General features: G+C 55.9%; 1 protein-coding gene across 5 annotated transcripts in view; it reads right to left on the bottom strand.

Annotated features, from left to right (window-relative positions):
• Positions 1-24486, bottom strand: part of NAV1 (neuron navigator 1) — a 197695-nt gene extending 173209 nt beyond the window's left edge. For all 5 annotated transcript variants that reach the window (XM_004699797.2, XM_045298118.1, XM_045298119.1 and 2 more), the window contains exons 1-2: positions 23768-24486; positions 19294-19397 (exon numbers count right to left, since the gene is read on the bottom strand). In XM_004699797.2, coding sequence (XP_004699854.2) covers positions 19294-19397; positions 23768-24486 — 823 coding nt within the window. The remainder of the gene's footprint in view (positions 1-19293; positions 19398-23767) is intronic.
• Between the last annotated feature and the right edge of the window lie 1211 nt (positions 24487-25697).

Raw genomic sequence — 25697 nt, 5'->3', positions numbered from 1 at the left:
AAGGACGGAGGAAACGGAGGAAGGTGGGGAGAAGCAGGGGAAGGGAGCGAGGGAGGAGAGAGGGTGGCGAGCCGAGAGGCGCAGAGCAAAGAAACGCGAGGAAAAAAGCCGGGGGGAAAGGCAAGAGCCAGGAAATCGTAGCGAGGTGGGGCGGGGACGAAGGAAAAGGGGCGGGGCGGGGCGGGGCGGGGGAAAATACAAATTAAAATTAAATGATCAAAAGAACGGAAGCGCCGCGGCTCGGCCAGCGCCCGAGGGTCCTGGGTACCGTGCCCCCAGCCGGGCTGCCTGTTTGTCAGTCCCTCGGGTATCGCGCTCCGCTGGGCAGCGCCCTCGCCGCTCTCCGCCGGGCAGCTCTAGTAAGGCTGCGGGCTGCAGCAGCTCGGAGCAGGGAAGGAGGGGAGAGGAAACAGGGAGCGAACGGGAGGAGGGGAAGAGTGAGAGCGAGGGGAGGGAGGGAGGGGAGAGGAGAAAGAGTGCGTGTCTATTTCTGGCTCGGGGGGCGGGGGGTATCTTCGAGCGGAGTTCCAGGGGCGCCAGAGTGGGGAGCAGGGGCGGTGGCGGGGGATGGGGAGGAGAGAAAGGATCCCACCAATTTTACTTGCGGCTAATAGTTGGAGAGGTGGGGCAGGTTTTCCGAGTGTAAGGTGGTCTCCTGCTGCGTAGAGAAGGGTCTGTAGAGGAGGTGTGGGGGGTGCAGGTAAACGGAAGTGAGAGGGCAGCTCTGGATACAAGGGGTAAGAGTGGGTTCTTCGGGTCTGGAGAGAGGTATAGTGAGAAGGATGGGGACGTATTATACCCACTTCTCCCCAGGAAACACCAACCCCACCACCCTTCAGTCTCTGAGGCACTAGGCTCCTCTCCTGTGGCCCAGAGGTAGGGGGTGGCAGGACCTGGTGGCTCTAGGAGAGGAGAGGGGCCCAAGGCTGACTGGGGAGGCTGAGGGAGCACGGGATTAAGTCTTGGGATCAGAAGGCCAAGCCTCTGGTTTAATTGACTGCATGACCTTGTCAAAGTCATTTAAGCCCGCTGGATCTCTGTCTTCTCTTAGAGTGGTTCTAATCCGGCTTCACATAGGTCAAGGGGCTTTTGGACTGCAGCGTGTGTCAAACCAAGGGAGCCAGGAGTGAGTTTCACAGCTGCTTTGCTTACCGGTGTTAAAGTGGAGCTGCGGAACAATTAAAAATATTTTCCTTAGCCCCTCTCTTACAACAGGTCCTGGGAAGGGGGAGGAGGTGCAAGTGGGGCCACAGGCAACACAAGTGGGCAGCAGCTTGTCTAGGACTTCCCCGGGGGGATCACACTGCCCATCCTTCCATGGCCTTCTGAGTCAGACCAGGCTTTCTGGGCAACAGATGCTCAGGCTGGGATGGGGAGGACAGGGCAAAGGGAAGGGGTGGCTCTAGAAGCTGGGCATACCCTCAGGTGGAGCCCTACACAAGGGCTAGGGGTGTTGAGAGTGCTAAGAACTCTTCTAGAAAGGCCCAACAATCAGATTACCTACCCCATCCCCAAGTGTCTCTATGCCCCACCCACACCCCAAGCAACTTCCTTCTTGAATCTGCGAGTCCTGTGTCTTGAGTCTCATGTTCACCCACACTCCTGGTGCTAATCATCACAGCCCGCTTGGTGTGAGCTGGTGTGAGAGGTATTTGCGTATGTGTCTCTCTCCCTCTACCAGCCCAGGAACTCTCCTGGTGAGCTTGGATCTCTCTCTGGTCCTGCAGCTGTGTTGGATAGGAGGTCTGGGCCTGTCATGACTCTGGTCTTGCTATCCCAGAACTGTTTGCCTTCCATGATCCTCGAGCTGGACCAAGATACCATAGAATAGGCAAGGACGATGAGCAGAGAGGATGGGTTTAACACAGTACCTAAAACAGAGTTCTCGGGCAGAGGGATGCTTGTTAAGAAGCATCTCCCTTAGCCGGGCCTTGGAGATACAGAGAAAGATGGAGAGTCTGCCCCTAAGAGATTTCATGTACGGCGAGGAAATAGAAAGCAGACAATACAAGACCTGGGAAAATCCTGTCCCTGTGAAAAAACCATGCCACACTTCATCAGTGCATTCGTCATCGCAGGTGGAAAGACATCGGTGTATGTTATGTACACTAATCATAGGAACCACACAAAAGGAAGACCATGTGCCCTGGACCACAGAAATCCTGGCTAGTTCATCCACTACTATGAGCCAGAGCCCAGCACTCAGTTTAGTGGATGCCGAGTTCACATGTATGCAGGAGTGAAAGACCAGATCATGTGGGCAGGCAGGAAAATAGGTGGAGGAAATTTCGAAGGTTTCCTGAAATACGATGCGTTGTAACTAAGGGAAGGCTTCAGATGAGGGCAGGAAACTAGAGGTCATTCAGGTCTGTCCTCACCCCCACCCCAGCCCAGCTGAGGCATTGTCTTCAAGGAGTGCAGGGAAGGAGTTGGGCGCAAAGGTTTAGCAGAGGGCAAAGTGCACACCGGTCATGAGAACTTGTGCACAATATTTAGGAAACTCATAGGTGGGACTAGCGCTTTTCATTCCTGATAGGGGATGATAAGCCCTAAGGAACAAATTAAGGACATCAGTGTTCTCTACAACATGTCAGAATTTGGCCAAGGCCCAGAGAATGTCCAAAGGATGACACCAGTCAAGGGGCGTTCTCTCTGGGCACAGATGAGGTCCTTGTGTTTACGCCCAAATTCAGCCATTGGTCCCAGCTCAAGGTACGGTTCAAACCCAACCATCGGTTCCAAATCTTTGGGTAAGCATGACCACACCCTTCCTCCTGTATCTTCCAGGCCACATGTAATGAGACCACAAAGGATCACTTCTAAAGTTAGCCTTACTCTGAAGCCATTTTCTAATCTGCACCAAACACACGTAATCTGATCACACAGGCATCCTGGTTTTCCCAAGAATGGCAATCTGAATTTCTGAGGATACTTGTTCTCTGATATACCAGATTTTCCTACTTCTGGCTTGTTGTCTAACCCAAATGACTTCTTCCTGCATGTAAATTCCTCTTCTTCTCTTTAGCAAACAAGAAAAAAATAAACTGGTCACTATCCTGGCTGGAAAACATAATTTCTGTTTTGGTCCACCCCCTCAATGTACATGCCATGGCAGGAAATCTTCCTTGGGTCAGTTTGGCTCCTGGGCTCTGGTATGGAAGCCTGCAGGTTGGTGCCTCCAAAATCCATCTTTAGAACTGCTATGAAACGTCTCATTCCACTTGTTGCCCTCTACACCTGCACTTCTTGTCACCAATGCCTGCCCACTGCCCCCGGGACCTCATCTGCTTCCTGTCTTGGTGAGCTTACTCCCTCCTGTGTTCCTGTGGTTCCGCTGCCTCCCTTCCCCCTCTCTTTATCCCTCCTAGCTCCTCTGTGCCTCTTCTCCAGGGATTCCCTATTCCCCAAATCCCAAATCCTTTCCCTCCCTTCAACAAACAGCTTCCACAGGATTCTGCTTGCTTCTAGAAGAGAAGGTTGTCCAGACGAGGGGCATCTAAACCTAGTGCTCCACACTCCCTCCCCATGTGAAGTGTCTTGTACCAGCTGGGGAGATGGAAGCCACTTCTTATGCCTGTGTCCCGTACTGGTTCAGGGATGACCCTTCTGTCCCTGCCAGGGTCCTTTAAAGGGTCTTGTCACGGCCACGGGGCAGTTCCCTCCTTTTATTCTATTTTTCGTGTTGACTGTAAATTGGGTGAACGTTTGCTAAGCACATAGTCCGTGTCAACAGTTCGTACATGTGAGGTGTCAGCTCGTCCACCACCCCTCACAACACCATCACCCTCACCACTTCCTCCCTGGGGTTCCTGTCTCTGGCCACCTTCTTGCCTCACCATCTTTGCTATTCAAGAACTCTGTCCCTTGGACAAATGTTGCCCCCTTTCTCTCCAATGGCTGATTATTCTAAAGCAGGGTGTGAGTTCAGTTCCAGACCTATCTTGGGGGTCCTGCTGTGCGGTGGTACCTGTAAATAATCACCTTACCATCCTAGAACTTTCCCGAAGCTCCCTAAGGCAACCTCTCCCTCTCTCTGGCTCTTTTTTGGATTTCTTTCACAGCCCCTGAATTTCCCACCATCCTCTACTGCTGTGGGAGTGTTCTGCTACCGTGGCAACCGCCAATGCGGCATCCGTCGATAAAGCCGGTATGTTCCGAACGTTGGTGCTGCTTCGACTGATTCCTAAAAAGAAAAGGACCTGCGCAGTAGCACCCCCTTCAAACCCAGCCCTGGGCCCCTCCCACTTTACCCCACCCTGCTCCACCCTGCCACTCTGAGCCAGACAGTGCTGTGAACCTCCCACTAGGGAGAGAACGGGCCTTCAAGGAGGGTCTGCGGAGGGCCTGCATGAGGGGGGAGCAGCCTGGCTGGGCAGCCAGTGGGGTGTCAGTGAGCTGTCTAAGGGGTTGGTCAGGCTCCTGCCCTTTAGAGAGAGAGGAGGAGGGAGAAGAGGCTGGTTTGGAATCATGAAAGTCTCCAATGCCCAGCTCCCCAGAGACTGCCCAGCCTCTCCTCTCTCCCAAGGCATTAGCAGTGTCTAGGATAGGTATGGGGTGAGTGATTTAACCATGTCCCTTAGCCAAGATCTTAAAACTATCTGAGGAATGAAGAAGCTACTTGCGTACAGCCAAGGAAAGGCATGCCTGTGTGATACTCATGCCCCAGTGATCAGGGAGCCTGGGGGCCCTGCCTATTTCGATTGGATTAGGAGAGTTGGGGTGGCACTGGAAGAGAGGAGAGGATGGCAAGAAGGACTGGGCTGCACATACTCTGCTGACCTTGAAAGATGACCTTGAGACAAGTGGGGAGCTGAGTCCATGCTTGGCTCCCTCCCTCCAGGGCGAAGGGCAGAGCTAGGAAGAGAGAGGGGTGTTTTGCATGTGTTTGTTTTTTAATGTCTGGGCCCACAGTCAGGATCTAGAGAGCAAGACCAGGAACCTTGCCACGTGGCTCAGCAAGCCTGGCCCATCCACCCTGGGCCAGGGTGGCACTGTCACCAGTCCAAGTGAGTGACAAGCATGTCGCAGACCCCAGTGAATGAGGTCTTTTCATGACCAGTGTAAGCAGATTCCTGCCCCTCTGCCTTTGTGAGGGTCCCCTCCCGGCCATTGCTCCCCACTTCTTTCTGCCCTCCTCTCACCCATACCCTCGCACCCACTAGGGGGCCAAGACCAGGCTAGAGGCTGCTGGAATAGCTAGCTTTTGGCTGACTGCATGTCCTAGCCACTCAGACCTTCCTGAGTGCCTTCACGGGCCAGGAGTGCTGGAAGAAAGGGCAGAGAAAAGGGACAGAAGCCCGTGGCCTCACGTGACTTTTCTAACGGGAAGGACAGGTCATAAACTTGATAGAAAATGTTACTCAGAAGTGCTGTTGCTACTGCCGTTGTTTTCGGCATCATGGCCTCGTGGTGACCCGTCCAAGGCTGTCATCCTTACAGGGCCAGAGGGATCACCTCTTCTTCCTCCCAGGACCGTGGCTGAATCTGTGATACGTTGCCCAGAGAAGGCTTCTTGAGAAGGTGACGGTATGAAGGTCTAAGGAAGAGAAGGATCATATCCACGGGGACATCTGGGGGAAGAGCTTGCCAGGGAGAAGGCCCAGTCACGGCACGGGCCTACAAGACCCCGTGGCTGGTGTGAACAGCGAGGAGCTTGGCCTGAGTGGAGATGGAAGGGGCATGAGATAGTTAAGGTTTCTTGTGCCAACCTGGCCGATAAACACATGTGAGATTAATTGAAGGGTGGAGAGATAAATGGCTTGGTGAGCCTCGCATTTCTAGTTCTCTGGTCTCTTGCTTTCTGATGGTTGGACCAGGGTGCAGCTGCCTTAGGCAGTTCCCTGCCTCAGGCGGCAAGGCTCACTTCCTGTGAGACATCCCTGAGAAGAAGTCACATGGACCTACCCTGATGCAGCCCAGGGTGCTGGAGCAGCCAAGTGGAAACCCTGCCAGCAGAGATGCTTACACGCTCACTGCTTCGGCTTTCCTCCTGCAGTCGGCGCCATTGAGTGTGTTTTTTGAAACTGAGGAGGACTTAGTAGATTGGTGTCGGACATATGGGCTAATGTTGGACTTTGGGGCTTGGACAGCACTGGGTTGGGATGCTTTCTGAAGGTACACTTATCCTATATATAAAACTCTCATATATATATGAGTTCCTGTGGATTTATTTCCCTAGTTTACCCAGACTAACACAGGGCGCCAGGGTAGGGAGGGCTTGCAGATCCTTGGAAGGACTTGGGCTTTTACGCTGATGAGATGGAGCCCCTGGCTGGCTTGGTGTGGAGGGGTGATAAGATTAGGCTTCAGCTCTGAAAGTGTCTGCTGTGCAGAGAGCAGATGTTGGGCTCCGGGAAAGCAGTGAATCCGGGGGAGGGGTGGTGGTGGCTTGGGTCTGGGTGGAGATTGTGGGGGTAGTGGGGAGGAGTCAACGCCTGTGAATATCACCTGAAGCCAAGAAGGTTTGCTGATAGACCACATACGGGCTGTGTGGGCAAGTGAGAAATTGAGGCTCTCCTCGGGAGTTTGGCAACAACGATGGGTGATGGTTTCCCAACGTGATTAATATCATTGATTCTGCAAGAGTGTACACCTGAGTGGACAAAGGTCGTGTTGCGTGTATTTTCACAATAGTACGACTGAATAGACAACATGTCATTTAAGAAAAAATACTCTCAACGAGTCTGGCTTGGCCAACTGTCAAGAATGCAGTTGCCACCGATCAAGAGGAGGAAGACTTCAGAAGAAGTGGTTCTGGGAAAGGGAGCGGAGTCTTCTCTTCTCTCTGCCCTTCTTGGGACCGCAGGTTCCTCCAGCCTGGCCTCACCCAGTTCACTGCAAGCCTTTTCACAATGTCCTAACATCTGTAGCCATCATTCCTCATTCACACATCTGTGTCTTCTAAGCCTCCATCTTTGGCTGGCTGAATGGTTCTGCGATGATGCCATCAGACCAGGCATTTCCTGACAATAAGAATTTTCTCTTTTATCAGACTGGCTCCCCCAGGGGTCAGGGGTTACGGACTCTTCGTCTCCTTGAACTCATCCCAATTCTGTGCACATAGTGGGCTCTCAAAAATATTTCCTGAATGACGATTGGTTACATGAATGAATGCGTGACTCAGAACAGATGTGTGGGAAATTGTAAACAGCAGTGACCTGACCTCTCAACACCCCATGGCAAGAGACAGTGCAGCTGGTGTGCTGGACTGGAAGGCAGGCTTCTGGGATGGCATCCCAGCAAAGTCCCCTCCCTCTCCCCGAGCCCAGGGCCAGAGGGAGCCAGCAGAACCTTCCCCTACCCCTCAGGGGAATGGCCAGTATGCCTACAGGACCTATCATAAGTGACACCTTCCCCTGTCCTCACGACTCTGACTGCCTCTGGGAGACAGGGGCAAGAGGAGGTCATGTCTCCTTATACCCCAGGGCCTCTGGCAAATTGACTGTCCCCAGGGGCACTTCAGTCTACCCTCTACTCCTACCCCAGAAGAAATGGGGACAAGGGACACAATGGCTCAACATGGGTGTCCCAAATCGCTTGCATCTCAGGGCCTCATCCAGATAGACCCATTGGTTTGCCCAGTTGACCAACCCAGCTGCTGCATTGGCTTTGCTAGAGCTTTGGTAGCCCAGGCATTTCTATGGCCTCTACGGGCCGTTGGGCAGAAGGCTTACCTAATAAATCTGCTGCCTAAGCCCTCTCGAAAGTGGTGAAAAACAGTTACTTCGAGGACTAAGGTGCACCTGACCCAAGCCAGGGTATTTTCAATCACCTTCTATGCATGTGAAAATAGGACACTGAATACGGAAGATCGGGGGGGAATCCGTGCGTTCGAACTAGGGTGCTGGCGTAGAATACAGCAAGTACCGTGGATGGCCAAAAGAACCAACAACTCTGTCTCGGCAGCAGCACAGCTAGAGTGCACCTGGGGGCAAGGAGGGCGAGAGCTGGCCAGGAGAGAGCAGTCCCTGGAGAAGGACATCATGGTAAAGTAGAGGGGCAGTGAAACAGAGGAAGGCCCTCCACGAGATGGGCTGACGCAGTGGCTGCAAACGTGGCCTTGAACATGAGAACCACAGTGAGGAAGGCGCAGTGTCCCACTCTTGTGTGCAGGGTAGCTGTGACTCAGGGACACCTAAGAACAACACCCTGGGCCCTGGTTCTGCCTCATCAGTCCCAGGAGGCTCCTTAAGCTCGGTACTTGGGGGGATCTTTCTCTGAGCCTCAAGCTCAAGTGTGTGGGTTCAGATTTGCTGTCTGTCTGCCTTGCTGAGGAACTGGGGGCTCAGCAAACAGAAGGGTGGGAGTAGAGGCAGATGCTGCGGCATCAGGCTGCCTATCCTCTGACCCAACCATTGAGGGAGTGTTTCCCCAGCGGGCGGACATGCCAAGAAGTCCTAAACTGCCACTCACATCCCTAGGAGCTCACGGCTGGCTGGGCACATCTTCCCTGAGTCTCTGCAGCCAGCAGGGCAGGGATGGAGCAGGGGCGAGCCTGCCCATCCTGTGAAAGGAGCGGGGGCAGAGACTAGGCCCTGAGAAGGAAAATATGTCATCTTTGGTCACAACAGGGGAGGACTCCAGTCTAAAGCCCCGTATCCCCAACTAGAGGCCCAGGCTCCCCAAGCCTGGGTAGGGTCATCTGCCCTTTAGAGGCAGAGTGCTCGGGCCCCAGTGGGTGTCAGAGCTATGGCTGACTGACCCCTGGGGGTGGGGTGGGGGTGGAGAAGAGCGGGAGCTGGAGCCCCGAGGACAGACCCCTGCTCTTCGTGAACGGGGTGGTTCCGCTGGGCCCAGAGCTGGGGAACCAGAATGAGAAGCTGGGCTTAGGGTGGAGCAAGGGGTCACTCTTCCTACAGACCCTTCTGGTCCTCTGCAGGAGCTCCCAGAGCAATTTCTTCCCCTGTGTGCAGACCAGTGACACCCAGCACTTCCAAGTGTTAGATGCTCATCCTTCTGAAGCCAGGAGAGTGCCAGGCCCCCCTCCCAGGCAGCTTGTCTCTGACTTGGGGGCCCGGATGGCTACCTAAGGAAGCGTTTCTCTTTACCTTCTGGCATCTGGCTGACCACCACCCAGCATGAACACCTTCACCTGCCTGGCAACCTTGCTTTCCAATGGGCTCTTGCCTGCCTGCCTCTCCTCCTTCCTTTATTCCACCTGCACCTTGGCTCTGCTCTGCTCTTCCCCCGGGAATGCCTTCCCTGTAAGTACAGGTCGCACTTCACCCTTCAAGGGAAGTCGTCCTTGACTACCATGAGCCAGAAAGAGATTTTTTACCTTCCCTGCCCACTAGCTATCGTCAGGAGCTGGGCATGTAGTCATCAACTATGCTGTTATGGTTCAGGGAGCTAGCTTCTCCCTCCAGCTTAATTGTAAGGCCCTCTGCATAGGATCCCTGGTAAGGGCTTGCTGGGGTGTGTTAAACTGAAAGGCAGCGGGTCTAAGAGTTGCGTAAGCACCCACTATTGCCAGGAACCCTCGGAGACATGTTCGATGCAGTCTTTCCTAAAACCCCAGGAAGGGGCGGGGCCAATATCTTCATTTCACAGAGAAATACGCTTGCCCCGGGCCACACAGCAAGCTGCCGGGAGACCTGGAATAAGGTCTGTCCCTCTCCTGCTGCTCCCCAGGTAGGGGAACTTTCCAAGGCAGGAAACGTTGAGGACTTGGAAGAGGAAGGAGCTATGTCCTGGGACTGAGGGGGAAGCGGAGGGGGTGGCCGTCGGGCGTGAGAGGAGGAGCTCCCTGTATACCAGGTGCCCACTGCCCCCGGGCTGCAATGGGTATAGGACTTTGGTGGCACAGAGACTGCCCACAGAATCCTGGGGATGAGGATGAGGAGGGGTGGGCCGCCCCATTGGAGCTTGTCCCCATGACCTCATCTCCAGGTTCCTAGTCACAGCCAGTCCGGTGTCCTCAGACGTTCCAACAAGCCAGGACCCCACTAGAACTTCCTTGCTGGTGCGACAGCTAAGCAAGCACTGGGCTGCTCATGGACAGATGGGCAGTCTGGACCCATCCAAAGCTACGGGTCCACACAATCAACTTATGGCAGTGGGTCTGGTGTGTGTTTGGGTTTTGAGCAGCTCCTGGGTGGGAGGGTGGGGGAAGGGGACCTTGGCAATGTGTTCTCATACACATGACAGCCTAGAAAGCCCTGCGGTTTCTACTCTGTCACGTGGGGTCACTATGAGTGCCAATTGCCTCAGCAGCACCCAACAACACCCATTCTCAAGTCTCAGGGCCTGGGTCTCTCTTCTGGACAGGTTGTATACTCTTCTGCAAACGCCTGCAGTCCGTGTCTCTTGGTGAGCCATATCAGAGAGACAGGAGTGGGGGGGGGTGTTGTGGGGTGGGGGGTCTCTGCTCTCTCTCCTCATGGGACCACAGCTAGAGTGGCTGAAGGGAGAGACGGGAGGCAAATACCGAACCAGGTGCTCTTCCGGACCTGTGCGCACTTGAAATCGGATCCCCTTTCCAAGAAAGGGCCCTCCCCTATAACAAGCCCATAAAGCCCCATCCTTTTCCCTTGGAGAGGCTGTTGTTTGTGAACTGCTGACCTTGCGATTAGCAGCCCAGCTGGTGACTGCTTGTGGCACCAGGGCACACTCGTTTCCTTGCCCTGCCCTCGGTCCAGGTGGAACAGTTTCTGGAGGATGGAGGAAGCTATGCACTGCTGTCTCCCCCTCCTCTCTGGGATGGTGGCCTCCCGCTCACTGACCCATCCTGTCCTGAGCCTTTAATGGCCTTCAGTTCCCTCGGAAGCCGGCAGCTCCAGCCCAGGAATCATGGGGGAAGGCAGGGTTCAGGACTCAGATGGACTGACCACTGGGGTAATTCATGGCTATTGTGTCTGTATCACCTCACCATCCTCCATGGCCTCTCCCCAGAGGGCCTTCTACCGAAGCCCTGCTGGGCAGCCTTCTTGTCCTGGAAGTTTCTCAGCAGGAGACCCTAATCCCCTGGGGATGGGGTGGGGGGGCTGTGAGCCCTGGCACTCCGATGTCTGCCCCTTCCGTGGTGTAGCAGAGTGGGACTGCAGCCTTGAAAGGGGCTGGCCTGGGGACCATATTGGCTGAGGTGCAACCTGGTGCAAGCTCTCCACTTGTCCATGGCTGTCCCAAGACAGGGGCTAGCCTGTTTTAAAATTTTGAGGAGGGCTGGCCAACCTTTGGTTTCCCTAGGTGATATGATGGATTACACACTCTACTACTCAGGGCAGCCCCAATCCCAACTACCTGGAGAACACCCCCCACCCCCACTCTGAAGAATGCACTTCAGAGGACAGCACTGAGGCTACAGCTCAGGGAGAGGGACGTGTCTGATCAGAGCACAGGGGAGCAAAGGGGAGCAAACAAAGGGAAGGCGAGAGAGTGGAGCACATCCTGGCCCACCAAACCCCAAGGACGATATTCCAGCTCAGAGCAGCCAGTGCCAGAGAGGATCATAGGGCCAGCCCCACCAAGAGACACTGCGTTCCTCACTGACCCATAGTGCTATGGGGGTCAACAATGGAGAAACAGTGCAGAAATTGCGCCCAATTTGACCCTCCACACCGGGGTGAAACACTTAAGGGTGTACAACAGAACAGCAAGGGGAGCAGAGCAAGGAAGTCCCGAGGTAATACTAAAAATAGACTGGGGTCAAGGCGTGGCACCCCAGACGCCATTGGAAAACACTCCTAAAGGTCAACAAACAGACGCTGAACTATTTATAGTCTTTTTTTTGGGGGGGTCATATTTTGGTTATTGTTTTGTTTTCTTTTGTTGTTTTGTCTTGCTTTGTCTTGTTTTTGTGATTATTATCTCTCATGTCTATCTAGATCAGATAGGCAGGATAAACAATCCAGGGCTGATGGTTCCAGGGGGACATGGGAAGGGGGGAGGCAGGGACAAGGGAACAACAAGTGATCCAAATTGGTGGTGAGGAGGGTACAGGAGGCCTGGCAGAGCTTGATCAAGGGCAATGTAGCCAAGAGGAATTACTGAAACCCGAATGAAGGCCGAACATGATAGTGGCACAAGAGGAAAGTAAAAGGAAATAGAGGAAAGAACTAGGAGGCAAATGGGCATTTATAGAGGTCTAAATACAGGCATGAACATATGTAAATATATTTATATATAACGATAGGGAAATAGATCTATGTACATATATTTCTATGTTAAGTATTAAGATAGCAGACACATTGGGCCTTTACTCAAGTACTCCCTCAATGCAAGAACACTTTTTTCTAAACACCTGGCATTCTGTGATGCTCACCTTCCCTGACACAATTGCTGAAGACAAATGGGTGCATAAGCAAAGGTGGTGAAGAAAGCTGATATCAAAAGATATAGCATCTGAAGTCTGTAAGGCCTAAAGATAAAGAAGAGGCCATCTAGCTGAGAAGCAACAAAGCCCACATGAAAGTAGCCCACTAGCCTGTGTGATCGCGAGGTGTCGATGGGATCAGGGATCAGGTATCAAAGACCCAGGTCAAAAAATCAAATCAATGTGAATGAGAGGAAGTACGTAGTGGAGACCCAAGCCCATCTGTGGACAACTGGGCATCCCTTTACAGAAGGGTCACAAGGGTCACAAGGAAGAGAGGTGCAGTATAGCACCACTGAAACATACAACTTTCTTCTAGTTCTTTAATGCTCCCCCCGCCACTATCATGACCCCAATTCTACCTTACAAATCCGGCTAGACCAGAGAATGTACACCCGTACAGATAGGAGCTGGAAGCATGGGGAATTCAGAACAGATTAAACCCCTCAGGACCAATAATGACAGTAACGATACAAGAGGGTAAGGGGAAGGTCGGGGGAGAAAGGGAGAACTGATCACAATGATCGACATATAATCTGGGTGAGGGGAGACAGCGGTCAGTGTAAGATATGAAAATAATATATAAATTATCAAGGGTTCATGAAGGATGGAAGGAGGGTGAGGGAAGGGGAAAATGAGCTGATACCAAGGATTCAAGTAGAAAAAAAAAGCTTTGAAAATGCTGATGGCAACATATGTACAAATGTGCTTGACACAATGGATGGATGGATAGATGGATGGATGGATGGATGGATGGATGGATGGATAGCTTGTGATAAGAGCTGGAAGAACCCCCATCCACTACTAGCCCACCCAGGAGTGGCTGGCAGGGAAGGTCTGGTGATCCGCTTCCAAAAAAACCACCCCCTGCTGTCGGGCTGACTGACTCCCAGCGACTCTACAGGACAGGGGAGAGCTGCTGCCCTGTGGGTTCTGAGGCAATAACTCTTTATGAGCCCAGGAAGTCTCATCTTTCACCTACAAAGTGGCTGGTGGGTTTGAAATACTGATCTGGGGGGTTAGCAGCCCAATGCATAACTCACTCACCCCCACACTGGAGTACCTTCTGCTTTGGGTCAACCCAAATCAAGCCCAGCCCATTGTTATTGGGCAATTCCATACAGGAGGTAACCTGGAAAGGCCCCCCCAAAAAACAAAACCCTCAATGCCTATTCTGACACATAAGGACAGGGTAGAACTGGCCCGGTGGGTTTCTGAGACGCTAACTTTACAAGAGTAGAAAGCCTTGTCTCTCCCCTGCCAGCCTGGTTTCAAACTGCTGACCTCGGCATTAGCAGCCCAGCATGTAGCCATCACAGTAAGCCTTTCATAACTGTCCAGTGGGTGGGCAGGCAGGCCCGCTGGAGTTGGGGAAGGTAGAACTGGTCTTCTCTGTCTGCAGCAAGGCGGAGAAGTTGGACTGCACCAGCCCATGGTACTGTTTTTCTGTTGAGCACTCACAGGTGCAAATACCACAAGGGGCAACTCCTGTGCCTTGTAGAGAGGGAGCAGTCTGGGGAAGGCCCGGGCCAGGTTGGCAGTGGGGCAGGGGCCTCAGGCTGCCCAGCCTCTGTGATTCTTGACACTCCACAAAAATGGCTCTCACTGGGTCCAACCCACTGCGTCGAGGCAGATCCCAGGCCAGCCAAACTCTTCCGTGAGAAGACTCACTCACTCGGCCTCCTCCCCACAGCCCCTCCTCAGAAATCAAATCCAGACTGCTCCAGCGCCACCTCCCATGACATCACTCATCTGGCCCCTTGCCTCGGGACTCCTCCAGAGCTTCCCAGGCCAGGGTCTGAGTGCTGGTCACCCGCTGCCTCTCGGGGGGAAGCCTGGTTAGAGATAGCTTCCCCTGCCGCGCCTAAAGAACAGCCCACTGCTTCCAGCCTGACTGGACCGCCTTGGGCGGGTCACTCAATCTCTCTGTGCCACAGTTTGATCAGCTGGAGGGGTGGTGGGGATGAGACCATCCTTCCTCAAAGACCAGGTAGCCAAACAGCTATAAAGCAATCCTTGAGAGTCACAGTCTCTTCTGAGCTCGAAATTTGTAAGGGGGGGCAGGGGGGCTTCATCCCCAAGGAGGGTGCCAGCAGCTCCCCAATGATTTTACAACTAAGGAGACGGAGCCACAGAGAAATTAAGGAACCCGCCCCAAACTGCACCGCGAGCGAGCGAGTGGCAAAAGTGGGAGGAAAATCGAGGGGGCATTACGTCTCAGGCCTCCCCTGGTTGTTGGAGGAGTCAAGGCCTGCAGGACGGGGCAGGAGGCCCTGGTGGGGAAGGGGCAACGGGCTGAACAGGAGGCGAGACCCAGCAATCTCCACTCCCCCTGCCCCCCCTCCAGAGAGACAGATCGACAGACCCTGCAGGGCGGTTCATCTCTGCCCCAGTGAGGACGAGTCCCCCGGACGGCACACAGTGCTGACACCTGGTTCTCACTCAGTGAGAATTAGCTGCTGCTATGAGGATTGTTATCCCTCCCTCCCCAGCTCCTGGAAGCCCACTCGGTCCCAGATGGCCTCTGTTTACCCAAACAGGGCTCCCAGAGAGGCCTGCATGCTGCCGAGCATCCTCCAGAAAAGGGAGACCACCACGGGCCCTGAGCTTGTTCAGTGTTCTCTAGTCCCTTGTCCACACGTCCTCCCTCCACGGATGGCTGGGGCAGCAGGCTCACTTTAGCCCAGAGGCCCCCAGGGGGCTGGGAATGTGGGGACACGGCAGTGGGTGTGAGCATGAAATGGCACGGGTTGGGAGTGGCCATAGGTCAGAGACTTCTTGGAGCCTGCCAGCCCTGGTAGATGCCACCCGGGACTGTGGTTCCCTGACCCCTTTCTTTTCCCAACCACTTGGCAGAGGTTCAGCAGGACCAAGCTGAACCGGAGTGTGCACTTCACACAGTGAGGCCTGGCAGGAAGGCAGGGGAGGAACAGGGGGAAAGAGTATGACCTTTGGACAAGGCTGGTTCCAGGCCCGTTGCAGCCCTCTATCTGTGAATCCCCTGGCTAGTTCTATGGACCTTCCAGGAGCCCACCCGTCCTCAGCAGAGGCCCTTCCCAGTGTGGTGTGGTGCGGGGCAGACATGGAAGCCCGGGTGAACAGTACCGGGCCAGCTCGCAAGAGGCAGGTGCTGGGTAGCTGGCAGTCAGTGGTACCCCTGGCTTGTTTGAGTGTTTGGGGAGTCAGAAAGCAGTGGGCTGAGTTTCGATTCACCCACTATTTGACCGTGCCTCTCTCTGAACCTCTTCTCTCCCCGGTTCAAAAGGAGCTCAGACTTGGGGGGGCGTTATAAGGGTGGTTAAGAGTGTTGGCTTTCTGTGCTTTGAGGCCAAGCCACCCGTAGTTCTAGAACACCTGGCTGAGGCCTCACACTCCCAGAAAGGCATGGTGGGCTCACACCACTGAGCTGGCACCTGCCTGTGTGGACAGCTTCAGGGGAGTTCATTTGCCGCACCCCCACCCCCCACCCCCATGCAGAGCAGAACCGTTCCGGAGGACTTCCGGGGCTGTGACCTTTCCACAGCAGACGGCCAGACCTCTCTTCCATGGTACCTCTGAGTGGGTTCAAACCACCAACCCTTCGGCTACAGACCAGAGCTTAACCTTGTGCATCCCCCAGGGAGCTCAGAGCCCCTCCCCCCCAACCTCCTCTCCCAGAGTCCTCAGCTCATCTCCCTCCGGCCCTGGCTGAGGGCAACACAGGCTTGCAAACTGTTCTCGGAATGGGGACTTGATCCCAGCTCCCAAATTAAAAAAAGAAACCTTAATTGTAGCTTAAAGATGGAGTCAGTTCAACAAGGGAGAGAAAGAGGCACAAAAGCAAAACAGGCCCAGCGTGAGGCCAACAGGGAGGGGCCGGCCCCTCCCACGCTTTCCAGAAGAGCCCTCCTTTGAGGGGGAGGCTCGGGCTGGGTCCCGGACTACATGTGCTACAATGAGACAAGATCCCTTCATGATGTGTCCACTTAGCGCTCACTCAAACATGCCACAAAGTGGAAGTCATTAAGGAATCCGTGTAAACCCCGGGGCATCCTTGCCCACCCTCCTGCACAGAGCCTCACACACGAGAGAGCGCGTGTGCGAACATCAGCCTGGCTGCCCCGGGCTTTCCAAATTAAGAGCTGATGGCGGCCGGCACATTGCTTTGCGCTGACATCTACTAAAGGGAGCAGGAGCAGATGGGACTGGCACGCCCGGACCAGCAGAGCCACAGGGCCAGCAGAGGGCCAGGGCCCAGGCCCAGGCACTCTTGGGGCTTCCACACTTGCCCCAGAGCAAAGGCAGCAGGAGAAACTGGTCGTGGACGGCCTGCTCTGGGACGTAGGAAGACCCCCCAACCTCGGCTTGGCTTGGCGGCGAGTGTCACGGGGAATTCTGCGACTTCAGTTCCAGACAGAATCATTAAGAAGGAGTGTGCTAGGTTGAGATGCTCTTCCGACTTCTCCTGCTCCGCTCAAGGACCTTGCTCCCCAGATGTGGTCAGCCTGGGTCCAGGGCGGACCTCAGTGGGAAGAGAGCAGGAGGGGCAGCTTGCTGCTCCTCAGCCAGCTGAGTAGAAAGGGGCTCATGGGGTGGATGAGACCCACGGGCACTTATTCCACTCACCCACCTACCCACTCACTTACCTACCCACTCACTCACCTGTCCACTCACTCACTCACCCACCCACCCACTCTCCAAACACGGTGATCAAACAAAAGGAGTTTACAGACAGGAAAGGAGACCACTTGAGCTTCCACAGGGCAGACCCGTCTCCTGTCACCCCAACACGATGTGAAACAAGTGTGACCAGTCACTGAAATAACTGTGCTGGGGTCAGCGAGTGACAGGAGAGAAACCGGCCACATAGCTCTGCCAGGTGCCCGTTCTTGTCTGGCGTCCTCCTGGGGAGAATAAGCCCAGGGCCCTCCTGTGCACGGTGTGTCCGGCAAGAGCGGCAGGCTGGCTGGCTGGGCCGCTAACACCCTCTAGTAAGGGCGGGTCACTGGGTGGAGTTTGGGGGATACTGCAGGTAGGGCCCCCAGGAGGGCGGGCACAGTCTGGGAAGTCCTCGAAGGAAGACAAGGTCTTAGTCATCTTTTAGCTGAGGGCCATGCACAGTGTGCGGCACAAAATAAACGCCCACGGATGGTTTGCTGAGTGAATGAATGAAGGGAGGGAGGGAGGGAGCAAGGAGTGAATGAGGCCTGCCCCGTCCTGGGTGGCGCTCGGGGTGGTGGGTGACATGAACTGGAACTGGAACCCCTGAGTGGGCCCTTCTCTGTTTCTCCCAGCCCAGAAGCGCAAAGGCTCCCGACAAAGTGCAAGCCCATCCCAGATCCCTCTCCTCACTCCACCCATCCGGCAAAGAGCAGGGTGTTGAGGTTGGCAGAGATGGATCACCATGACAACGAGCTAGCAGGGGCGCAAAGGCAGCGGGTGAACCTTGCTCCTCTTCCCCAGGAGCAGTGGGGGCAGGGCGGGCATTTCTGGGTCTCCTAGGTACAGCCATCTGTTTGGGCTCTCGGGTTCTCTGCCCCGCAGGGTAACCCAACCTGTGATCTACAGACATTTTCGGATACATCCATCTGGTGAGCAGGGGTCTTCTAGCCCTCCTGTGAGGGACGGCTCTGACTCCGGCCTGCCGTGGACCGAAAAGTGAAAGGCCTCTCACCAGCTCCTCGGATGATAATTACGAACGAGTGCTGGGGTAGGCGGAGATCATTAGGCTCAAACAATGCGGTACACACATAAGGAAACCATTACACTAACAAAGCTGCAAATGTAAAAATAGAGCCCACATGGTTTCCTGGTGACCACATTCTAATTTGGATGGGTTTTCGGTGCCAGTGAAATTTGGTTTCCTTTTGTCCCGTGCCATGTCCTGGGCCCCCTGGACATGCTTATGGTGGGAGGAGAAGGCTTGTTAAATACCCGTCCTCCACCCCGTGCCCCCTCCGAGGCTTTCCACGGGCCAGTGAGGGGGGCTGCACTGGTGACAAGGTCAAGGTGGCTCCAGGGCCGACGCTGTAGACCAGGCCCCGAGAGGGCTCCCAGGTCCGGGGATGAAGGGCAACAGGCAGACACAGCACACGCCCAGGTGTCAAAGTGAAATCAGCATCAGGCTGAGTTCCAAGCCCAGCTGTGCCCCTGGAGGAGGACATTGCCACGAAGCTATAGACAAACCCTATGGGCAGTCTCAGGTTTGCCAAAAGTAAGTCGGTGGCCTTCTTGGGGGAAGCGTCCCTTAGTCCTATAGGCAGAGCCGGTGCTCTGCAGCCTGGAACACCATCCACCTTTGCCGTGGAGGCAACTACTTTCTAGGTGTTTGGTCTCGAGGTGTCATGTTTCTAGAAATTCAGCGTCCATCCCTAAGCCCTGCGGAGGGGTTCGTGTGGGACTTACTTAGGACCTGGCCCATGGTACACAGGCCCTCACTTACTCATGCACGCACGCACGCAGAGACACCAAATGAACACCTTCAGCCGTCCAGACCAGAGACAGGACTGAGGATGTAAATACCTGGGAATAAGGCAGCACTTATGCCCTTAAGGAATCTCACTTTATGAGTTTCTGGGCGTCTTTGGGTTCCTGGGGTTCCGTTATCCGCTCCCCCAGGGAGGAGCCTGTGGAAGGTGGTCCCAGACCAGCAGGCCTCTGGGCTGCCTCCTTCGTTTTCAGGTCCCGGGATGATGCCCACAGCTTCGTCACCTGGTTTCCACTTTCCCAGCCTGCTGTCCTCTAGCCAGGACCTCAGTAACGCCCACAACCTGCGTGTCAGTTAAGCCTGCTTCCCACTTGCCTTTTCCCTGTCCTGGCCCCGAGCTGCTCCAGGATTTGTCAAAGCATCCCTGAGGGGAGCGAACTATGACACAAACACAAGGTGTGATTCCCAGGGTGATGTCTCACTGTCAAGAGTCGGGCCCAGGTGACTGGGGCCACGTCCTCCTGCCGTGGGCAGTCAGGAAGTTTGAGTGGAGATGGCTTTCCCGGAGAACACTTACCCATGCAGGACCAGCTCTCTTCAATCCCACCAGTGGGGCTGGAGGAGTCCCCCAGGCTCCTGCTGCTCTGGGGAAGGGGACCAGGCGCCTGGTCTGCCTGCAACCTGTGGACAGAGAAAGAGCAGTCACTCACTCGTGGCTGCGGGTCATGGCTCCTGCGCCTCTCCATGGGTCTGCAAGCCCCTCTGTGGGCTGGGCCTGCTCTCTGCTGGTGCCCTGACAGGTGTGCGCACATGTGTGAGCCCCAGCCAGTTGCTGTGGGCAGTTGGGTCGGGGCATGACATGCCTGGTGCCAGGGAATCCTCCATGTCCTGCCCATTCCCGGGAACAGGCATCACCCACTGAAGGATCCTGCAGTTGCTTCAGGCCCCCAAGTCTTTGTCTTGCCCTGAGCCCGCCCCCCCCACCCCGCCCCTTACCCCCCACCCTAACCCCCCAGCCCTCACCCTGACTCCCACAGAGTGAGCATACACAGGGAAGAGGCCCCAGGCAGCTGAGATCACGATTCCTGGTAGCTCAGGAGGCAGGTCCACCAGCTCCCCTGGCGAGTCCCCAGCTCAGGAGGTCAAGAAGGAAGAAGGGGAATGTTCAACTGGGGTCACAGTGGCCCCTGGAGGCCAAGGTCCTGGCTGGACCAGCGGTGGCAGCTGAAAGGAAGGGTGAGGTCTCCGGGCACCAGCTCCCAACTGCACACAGGCCTCTGAGCACAACCCCAACCATGCAATTGGTCCCAGGAACAAAGGCTGTGGGAGCTTTTATTACAGGCAATCACTCTGGGCTGTGGGGCTGGCCCGCCCACCCGTCCGCCCGCTGTCTCCAGCTAAATGGACCCTTTGGCAGCTTGGCCAGGGGGAGGGGAAACCATGCAGCAGGAGGGGAGATGGGCGGCAGGTCCTGGGAAGGGCTGGGCAGGGCCAGGAGACCCTGCCAGGCTCCTGGGCTCCTGAGATGGGTCTTTCCTTCTCTCAAGCTTTTCTCAGCACCAATGGAGGTGGCTGGCACCCTGAGCCCGGGCTCGGCCATCGACTTGCTGTGGAACCCAGAGCAAACGGCTTGCCCTCTCTGTGGCACAGATGGCCGCCAAGGCTGGGGCAGCCTGACAAGCTGTAGTCATATGATGTGATTGCTGGGCCCACAAAGCTCTTTGTAAGCCACTGAGGCAGGCCAGAGCTCGTGGGGGATTTGTGGGCCCCTCAGCTGGGTGTGCTTGGGGGAAGCAGGAGAGGAGCCTGGCATCTGAGCCGCATTCCTGAGATGGAGACTCACCCGGGACGTCTGTCAATGAACTGTCCCTGAGTACCAGAGAGGCAGAGGACACAGGAAATCAAAGTGAGTGGCAGTGTGCTCCCGTGAAGAGCAGAGCAGGGAGAGCCCTCGGGGGCTTCCGCTGTGTCCCATAGGGTTGCTACAAGCTGGCATTGACCTGCGAGCTCTGGGTTTGCATCTTCACCAGACCTTTCTTCCAGGGAGCTGCGCAGTTCATTCAGGCCACCAGCCTTTGTGCTAGCAGCCCACCATGGAGAGGCAGGAGTAGTTGGCTGTGGGACCATTGCCATGGTTATGGTGATGCAAGAAGGAGTGATGTTGCATGAGCCACACGCCACTCCCCGGGGCACCATTCTCTCCAGCCACAGTCAGCTCGGCATGTCTACCCCTGCTGCGCCAGCAAGAAGCCTTCCCCAGTGAGGTGGATCTGCTGGGACGCCCACCTCCCCAGGCCTCATGGCCCACCTAACTTCCTCGGACCCCATGCCAGGATGGCAGCATTGGTGCCAGACATCTGAGAGAGACCAAGCCCGAGAGTACCATGCTGGGGACACCAAGCCCTGCCTTCTTTCCTGAAGTCCCACCAAGGCGGGCCCACAGAAAGCTCGGGGTGCTTGGTAAAGAGTAGCCATGGCCTCGGAGAAGCCGCTGTGGGCCTTTCCCATAGGGAATGGAGCTGAGGATGGATGGGCTGGGTGGGAGCAGTGGCTTTCTGGGTGCTGTGAGCCAGGGTGTCTACAGGGCAGGGTGGGCAGGTCAGACGAGAGGCCGGGCTGGGCTTCACTGGGGTGAGAGAGAGGCGTGGTAACCTCGGCCTCTGGTTCATCTGAGCCTTTGTGGAAAGCCACGGTGCCAGGGAGGGGGCAGACTGCCACGAACACAGGATGTCTGTGGCTTCCAGGGAGCAGATGTGACCTCCTTGGCTTGGAGGCTTGGCAGGGTGGCACAGCCTGGCCCCTGGCAGAGCCACCCTTTGGCAGCAGCTCGGGGGTGCTGGGCTCCCACTCATCTGCCTGCAGTGTCTCGTCTCTGGTATCCAGGTGTCCTCGGTCCTAACTTATGGTCTTGATCTATGACCCGACCTTACTCCAGCCAGGGCCTAGGAGGTAGGGTGAAGAGGACCCCTGGTTGGGCTGGGCTGGGGTGACATATCTCCCCTGCTGCTTAAAATGCAAACAGGCCGGAAGTGTTAGCCTGTTAGGGTCAAGCTGCACTGAGATGTCCTGACCTCTCTGGAAAACGCCAGGGTCTAATCGGCCAGGGGACTTGTAGGCGAGCTCCTGTAACATCTGAAACGGATGGACGCCGAGCCCAAGGATGAATTCAAAAGGAAGGGAACCAGGTAGGAGCAGAGAGTCAGCGTTGCCAGGGAGGTGGTGAGCTAATTGGGAAAGGGCCAGACCCAGGAGGACCTGCCAGGTGTTCCTGCTGCCTTGAGTTCGCTCCTCTGCCCCCATCCAAGCTGAGAAGATCACCAGGGACGGAGGGAGCAGCCCTTTTGAGAAAGGAGCGTGGAGACCTCCTCTGGGCAGCACAGTCAGCCCAAAGGGTGCTTCAGCGGCAGCAGTCACCCAAACTTCGTTTGGTCATGAAGTCAGTTAGAATTCTTCCCATAATGGAGAGCTCACTGCCTTCCACCTCATTGGGAAGCCTCTCTAGTTGTTGGAAAGGTCTTCCTGTCATCCCTCAAACTGCCTCAAACAGCCTCTAACCACTATGTTGCTGACTCAGTTTTTTGGAGCTGCCCCAAGTAAATCTAATCCATCTCACCACATGACAACCCTTCACATATTTGAAAACAGCTCTCAGGCACCCCCAAAGCCTGCCCTTTCCAAAGCAAACTTTGTCATCTCTTTTAATCATTCTTATAACACCTTTTTTGGGAACCCTCACCAAACCGTCAGCCTTTCTGTGTGTGTGTGTGTGTGTGTGTGTGTGTGTGTGTGTCCCCTTTTACAAGGTAGCGTTTGTTAAGGGTATGAACACTGAAATGAGGCCTTGGCTCAGGCAGAAGATAGAGGGACTTCTACTTTCCCAGTCCTGAACGCCAAACTTCTGGAGTGTAAGACTGCCCTGGGAGTGTTGGAGATCAAGTCCCACTGCAGGCTCCAGCAAAGACAGAACTCCCAATGCTTCGTTATTCTTCCCTCCTCGGTCGCTCTGACGCCTGAGACCCCAGCGTCCCCAGGGGCGGGCACAAGCATTTCTACCTCCAGACAGTCAGGGCTGGCGCCACTCTGCGTTGCCGTAGAAACCCAGCACAGCGACAACCTCCAGACTGCCGTCTGGTCAGGAAGGTACTTCACCTGCACGTGGGCACTTCTTGAGCGGCGTCATCATATTCGTCGTCGAAATGCTGTTACTCAATGCGGTCATTTGGGTGAAGAGTTACCTTTTTCGTAAGAAAGCCTCGTTTCTCCAGTCACACTTCCCCATCTCTGAGAAAGAAGGCTGGGGCAAGGAGCTTGTGCACTGTGTTGGAATGAACACTGGCCCCGCCGACACCACCAGGACCCATGGTGACAACCGCTGTGGGTCTGTGTAAGAAGCACTATTGACAGCTCTGGCGGTGTCGTGGTTGCACATTGAGTGAGCCACGTGGTTGGTGGTTTGAAACCACCAGCGGCTCTGAGGGAGAAAGACTGGGCTTTCTACTCTGTCAACAGTTCCAGTCTCGGGACCCACAGCTGGTGTCGCTCTGAGACAGTGTGGACTCCATGAGTTTGGTTTGGAGTTTGAGAAGAACATTTAGGATGTTACTCGCCGTGAACTGCGGTACCCAGGACAATGGAGCAGTGGCCTAACTCACAGGCGTGGTAAATGTCCCAGATGTCCTGCCTCCCTCCCTCTCCTTCTCTACGCAAAGACCCACAGTACCTTAACCACCTGCTTCATCCTTGCCCAGCGAGCAGCTGCAGCAGGGCCCTCCATGTGTCTCCGTGCCCAGGCTCCTGCCCCTGAGCAGGAATCGTAGGTGCCCTCCGTTTGCCCCTCTGCTTGTGGTGGAGTGCCCAGAGTGTGGATGCAGCCCCAGCCCACCCCTTATGCTCCCAATCCCGTCTCAGCTCTCCTAAACCTCAGCTGAAGCAGGCTTTATCTGCCGGGCTTCTGCTCCACCCTGGGACCCTCTGGTCTCCCTCACCCAGGCCCCCTACCCACCTTCCTGATCATCAAGGCCCCTGAGGCCCAGCTCTGCTCCCATTCTCACCTGTACTGGAAGGGGGCCACTGTGGCCGTGACTGGCTGGCTCTGCTGGTGGGCAGAAGAGAAGCTGATGCTCCCTGGTGTCGGGGAGGTGCGTTGGCTCTGCACTGGGCTGCTGACTGGAGAAGAAACCCCTGAAGCGGCCCCCTCCTCATGCTCCAAAGGCCGAGGGATCCCAGAAGTTCTGTAGCTTGTATCCCTTAGGTCTTTTCCTGGGCAGCTAGGAGGCTTTCGGCCTCCAGGGGCTGCTGGTATTTGAGTTTCTCCGTGGGCGCTTGTCCGGGACGGGCTCCGGCCCCGGGTCTGGCGGGGCAGAACTCCTTCCGGGGCCTTCTTCTTGCCCTGTGCGCCCTGTGTCTCCCCAGCTTTTCTGGGCCCTGCCCGGCTAGGGAGGGATGCTTCGGGGGTTACCCTGGGGCTGCTCCAGGGGGAACCGGAGAAGCCTTCACCCCCCTCGGTGGACTCCCGCACCAACCCAGCAGCCTTCGGGGAGCCTCTGCCCCGAGAGGCCCGAGGAGAGGAGTTTCTGGAGGCGCCCGCAGCCTTGCCCAGTCGCGGGGAGGCTGCTCGCTGGGGGCTCAGGGCCAGGCCAGCCTGGCGCGGCCGCAGCTGGGGAGAAGCACCCGGAGTATGGATCCTGTTCTGGGAAGAGGCTCGGGGCACAGGGATGGAGGAGGCATAGTGGGGGCGGCCGGCAGAGTGCACGTTGGCCATTCCATTCATGGTCAGCAGGACGGACAGCCTGCCCTCCCGGCCTGTGGAGAGAAGGGAGAGGAGACCATGAGGCACTGGCTGGCCCTGCTTGTCCTCTGTGCCAGCTGCAGCCGAGACCGCTCAGTGCATCTGTGCTTGCTATTATCCTTGAGCAATGAACGCTGATGCGGGCAGGGCACCTGCATCATGCTGGGCACTGGGGCTTCTGACAGGCACCTTAGGACTCTGAATCTGCACCACCACCCCTTCACCCTCTCTCTGCTCTGGAGGCCCAGAGGGAGGCTCATATGCCAACACAGAGGTGAGAAGCCCACCATGAGTCCAGTTTGTTCAGACGCACGGTGGCCCTACAGAACAGAGAACTGCCCCATCATGCTCACTCTAGAGAAGTGAACAGCCTCACCCAGAGTGGTTGGGAGGCTCCCACGGTTGACCCGCCAAGTAGCAGCCCAGAGGGTAACCTGCTGCCCCGGGGCTCCTGACACAGGTCAGGCTGCTGTGTAGATTGCGATGCTCCAACCAGCGGGGACAGTTCACCTTTCCTGAACTCCATCCCTCTCCGCCAAGGGGCTGGTTCTCCTGCCAGCAGACAGACCCCTCCCTCTCGAATCTTTCCTTGCTCCCTGCTTCTAGACAGTCCGGCCTGTGGTAAACAGACTTCCTTAGGCCTTCCCCTCCTTTCAGCAGGGTCCTTCCACTGACCACCTGCCTTGGCTCCTGTCTTTCAGAATATTCTTCCATGTCCCACTGGGCCCAAAGCTGGGGGTGGACTCCAATCACAATCTTGCGCAGGTGCACACCTGTGAACTCATAAAGCCCCCTCTCTCTGAGAACTGCCACCTGGCTCACACCTGCCTCTGGAGTTTCTCCTGATGCCCTCCCTCCCACTCTGTGCTCACCACCCGCCCCCCCACTACCCCGAGGTCACCGAGACTCAGTCTCCTGGCTCACAGCCCACTCCCCACCTGCTCCCTAACCCCTCCTCTTGTGTCAGCCACTGATGGAGCCTCCCACCCTTCACATGCAGAGCCTCCTCCTGCCCGCCTGCCCCGCCCTGCCCCTGCCCGCCGTCCCTTCTCTTTCAGACCTTGCTCCATTCCCTTTCCCATCCCTTTCCCCCAGACGGCCTCCTCACCAACCCCACCCACCCCACCCCCGGTTAATGAATTAATTAATTGGTCTATTAATCATTGTCATTTCACGGGGAACTTGATGTCGGT

This window comes from Echinops telfairi, unplaced genomic scaffold (assembly GCF_000313985.2).
Source record: "Echinops telfairi isolate 266 unplaced genomic scaffold, ASM31398v2 ScPeMD7_7424;HRSCAF=8462, whole genome shotgun sequence".
In the NCBI taxonomy this organism is placed as follows: domain Eukaryota; kingdom Metazoa; phylum Chordata; class Mammalia; order Afrosoricida; family Tenrecidae; genus Echinops; species Echinops telfairi.
This window is presented reverse-complemented; position numbering and strand designations above follow the sequence as displayed.